At 43.8% G+C, this 4527-nt stretch overlaps 1 protein-coding gene across 1 annotated transcript; it reads right to left on the reverse strand.

Moving 5' to 3' along the window:
- Positions 1–2832: 2832 nt before the first annotated feature.
- On the reverse strand, positions 2833–3942 carry LOC309391646 (4-galactosyl-N-acetylglucosaminide 3-alpha-L-fucosyltransferase 9-like; the record flags this gene model as incomplete). Its single annotated transcript, XM_081952313.1, has 1 exon — positions 2833–3942. One exon carries the CDS (start codon positions 3940–3942, stop codon positions 2833–2835), a length of 1110 nt encoding a protein of 369 aa, XP_081808439.1.
- Between the last annotated feature and the right edge of the window lie 585 nt (positions 3943–4527).

Below are 4527 nucleotides of genomic sequence, written 5' to 3' on the forward strand. Positions count from 1 at the left end.
ATATTTTTTTTTTCAAAATTAGCACATCAAAGGCCAAAACAAGTTTTCCTTCTGGAAATAGGTTAATCAGACAAATAATTGGACTATTTCCTCCATCCCAAACCGATAAAAGACTGATCCAATAGATAAAGACTTTAATCCATACAAACTCCACAGCGTAAGTTTAATTGTGTCCTATTTCTCTCCCCACCCCCTAAATTTATGTTGTTTTACTATGTCCTACTTTACCAGTCGCAAAATCATTTCACCAACCATTCAAATGAGGGGAAAGATAACCCTTTTAAAATGGTTTACGTACAAGGAATTAAAAGCAAGGATTAACCTAAGATGGGAAGCGAGGTGCCGTTTTCCCACGGGGGCACCCAAAATGACAGTCACAAGTTTCTTTACAATCTTGGCAATCAAAGCCCACTCCCCTCCGTTCTGCATTGTATGCCTTTAGTTCAGGGGTGTCCAAACTTGGGGACTTTAAGACTTGTGGACTTCAACTCACAGAGCTGGCTGGGGAATTCTGGGAGTTCCACAAGTCTTAAAGTTCCCAAGTTTGGACACCCCTGCTTTAGTTGGTTTGAACCCCATGTTTATTACTTTCAAGGTGGTGAAAATGCCTTATATTCCTTCCGACTATTTTCTCAGCAATAACGACCCTCTGAGGTTGGTTGGGCTGAGAAATAGTGACTGGCTCAAAGTCACTCAGCCAGCTTCTTTCATGCCTAAGACGGGACTAGAACTCACAGTCCCCTGGCGATTGGCCCAAAGTCACCCAGCAGTCTTCCTTCCTGAAGCAGGACCAGAACTCACGGCCTCCTTTTGATTGACCCCAAAATCTCCCCTCTGACTTTCATGTCTAAGGTGGAACTAGAACACACGGTCTCCCGGTTTCTAAGCCAATACCTTAACCGTCGCACCAAACCGGCTGTACATTGCCTACGCATAAAAAGTTATGGATTGCGCATCCATGCTCACCATTCTGAAGCTGGTAACTATGGCATAGATAGATGTTCTTCCCACGTAGCCTTCAGAGCTCCTGTAATTGAAGGCAATCTAGAAAGCAGATTGTAAGACTGCATGAAGGACCCTGGAATCAGTGGTGGGATTCAAAAGTTTTTACTACCGGTTCTGTGGGCGTGGCTTGGTGGGCGTGGTAGGGAAAGGATACTGTAAAATCTCCATTCCCTCCCTACTCCAGGGGAAGGCTACTACAAAATCCCCATTCCCTCCCCACTCCAGGGGAAGGATATGCAAAATCTCCATTCCCTCCCGATCATCTGGGACTCAGGAGGCAGAGAATAGGTGGGGGCGGGGTCAGTCAGAGGTGGTATTTGCCGGTTCTCCGAACTACTCAAAATTTCCGCTACCGGTTCTCCAGAATTGGTGAGAACCTTGCCGGATATCCTCTCTGCCTGGAATGCATCCTATTTTGTAAATTGTGGCTGAAGTGTCATAAATAGTGTTGAGCTCATTGTATGATCTCTGCTACCTATGTTTTCCTTTCATTTTCTTTTTATGACCCTGCAATCAATATAAACACAATTGTATTGTGTCATTGGCTCGCGATGCATTGCAAAAATGATGAAGCCAGATCGAAAAGGAAATCAGGTGTTGGAAGATGGCGAATATTGACAGACATGGCAGCATCAAATGATGCCATCCCAACGATGCAGGATGAAGTCCTGTTGCGTCTAGTTAGTGACTTTTGAATGCACCCAGATGAGTGAGTTATTTCTCATATTCCATCTAAGTAAAGGTAGTTCCCAACTAAATGACAGTTCATTTAGTGAACCGTTCAAAATTACATCAAAAAATTGCAAGGTGACTTATAGCCATTTTGTACAACTGTCACAGCATCCCCATGGCCACAGGATCAGAATTTGGATACTTGGCAACTGACCTGTCTTTAAGATGATTGCAGTGTCCCAAAGTCGTGTGATCCCCTTTTGCGACCTTCTGAGAAGCGAAGTCCATGGGGAAGTTAGATTCACTTAACAACCAGGTTACTAACTTAACAACTGCAGTGATTCACTGAACAACTGGCAAGAACGGTTGTACAATGGAGAAAAATTCACTTAGCAGATGTCTCGCTTAGCAACATACATTTTGGGCCCAGTTGTGATCATAAGTTAAAGGCCACCTGTACACATTGCAAAATTTGAAATTTGAAGAGGAAATGTGTGATTAAAACACTACAGCAGAGGTCTTCAAACTTGGCAACTTTAAGACTTGTGGACTTCAACTCCCAGAATTCTGGAGAATTCTGGGAGTTGAAGTCCACAAGTCTTAAAGTTGCCAGGTTGGGGGACCTCTGTACCACAGTAAAACATGTTGTTGTCAGTGGTGGGTTGCTAACCGTTTTACTACTGGTTTGCACATGTGCAACGCTTCTGCGCATGCAGATGGGCGCAGACTCACACCATCAATACTACCTGTTCGGCTGAACCAGGCCGAAGCAGGAGCAACCCACCTCTGGTTGGTGTGCGAAATGTTTAAATAAGGGAACACAACATAAGCCCATCTTAGCAGCTTTTAATTCCTATTTAAAATCACAACAAAAATGGGTTTGAAAGCCAAAGTCGAAAGCTGGAGATCATCTTTTTGAGCAAAGAATGCAGAAATTATCTAATAACATGTAAAACAACAACAACAAGATAACATCTAAGATAATGTTATCCACATACTATCTGGACTAACATGTCCAAGCCTTAAGGAAAACAATTTTCCATATTCAGAAAAACAAGAAAAGATTGCAAATATTATGCTATACTCAGAATTCGTATTTCTTTATATACCTGCTCAATTTCAGGTTGGTGATCTCTGCAGCTTTTTTCTATTTTTTTAATGTGCAGGGGAAAAATCACAACTATTATTCCAAAACCATTTTTGTAGATTTCCGACAGACCTGTACCCCGGGTGTTTCTGGATATAGTCACAAGCCAGGCATAAGTGTGATTTCCAGAAATGAGGACGGTAGACCGAAAAATCTTTCTTCCATTCAAAGTAACTTCGATATAGTGTGTCATTTCGATCAAGCATCAGAAGGTACTCTGAGAGATTCCTAGGTGACTCGAAATCGTCCACGTGGATGAAAGACTGAGGTAGGATGTAATCCTCGTAATTTTTTCTGGGAGGACCCAGAACCACCGGCACAGATCCAGCCGAAAACGCTATGTAAGTTTTCTCGGTAATATAATCTTTAAAGATGGAATTTTCAAAAGCCAGATAAAACTTGCAAGAGGAAATGGTGGGCAAGAATTCTTCCCAGCTCAGACGGTGGCGTCTAAACAATTTCCCGTAAGTGTGAACTTTAATATATTTCTTTAATTCCTTGTAATATCGAATTCTCTCCTGAGGATACCGGTTGCTGACTATCCAACATACGAGTTTGTCTTTCGGGGGAACTTCTGCCCGAGAGGCATTTGGGTTGAAGGTGAGCAGGCCGTAAGGTATGTGGATATCTGCATCCCTGCGGTAATTGAGAGTTAGGTTGAAGATGCGATTCAACCCACGCTTGGGGGGCGAGTGGCTGGGGGACTCCATGTTCATCCAAATCCACTTCTGAAACAGAGGCCTGGGCTGCTGAGGGAGGTTTTTGAGATCCCACCAAAGGTCTCGGTGGTGAAAGACGACCGCGTGGGACCGATTGTACGTGCTCCGATCAATGGTGATGTAACAGCCGGAGATGTTCAGGCCCAGACAATCAAACGGGCTAAATAGGCGGCCAAAAGGGCTCAGCCAAACCAGAATGAGAGTGGCGTTGCTTTGGTTATTGTAGGGTTCATCCGGATCTAAGAACAGGACTTGGTTTGAGGTAGAATTATCCTGGCTTAGTCTGAGGTAAAACCAAAGCTGGGTGGGACTGATGTAGACCAGCAGGCAGGCCCCAAAGCAGACCAGCACCAGGAAGAATGCTAGGCTGGACCAGAAAACTTTGGATGGTATGCTCATGGTGCAACTTGAACCCCAAAATCACTTCAGATTATTTCACTAATCCCGAAAGGGTGACCCAAGGCTGGATGGAGAAGGATGACCAACCACCTTGGCCAACTAATGGATGCCCAACTGTTTTTGTTCCTGCAGGACAAGTAGGAGGAAAAAGGGGTGGAGCCACAGAGGGTCCTCCCTCTCCTATTGAACTCTTCCTGACTGGAATTAGTCAGGCCATGGAGAAGGCCTCTTGGCAACATGGAGGCCTGCTGCTTAAAAATCCAGAAAAATATGTATTCCTACAAATATTCATACGTACATACTTACAAATATTCATACATACATACAATATATTTTATTAGTTGACCTATTTGCCTTCAGTTCACTGTTGGCTCCATGTGGAATTACAAGCAGGCCCGAGGCAAAGAGGTCCACCTTAAAAACAAATAAAACGAATAAATAGACCAATTTATATGGGCTCAGTCCTTTCTCTGTCCCAAAAAGCCTGGATCTGGAGCACCACTGACTTTTCAGATGGCCTATAGCAGAGTTTTTCAACCTGAGCAGCTTGAAGAAGCGTGGACTTCAACTCCCAGAATTCCCCAG

This window comes from Natrix helvetica (genome assembly GCF_964273705.1).
Source record: "Natrix helvetica genome assembly, chromosome: 4".
In the NCBI taxonomy this organism is placed as follows: domain Eukaryota; kingdom Metazoa; phylum Chordata; class Lepidosauria; order Squamata; family Natricidae; genus Natrix; species Natrix helvetica.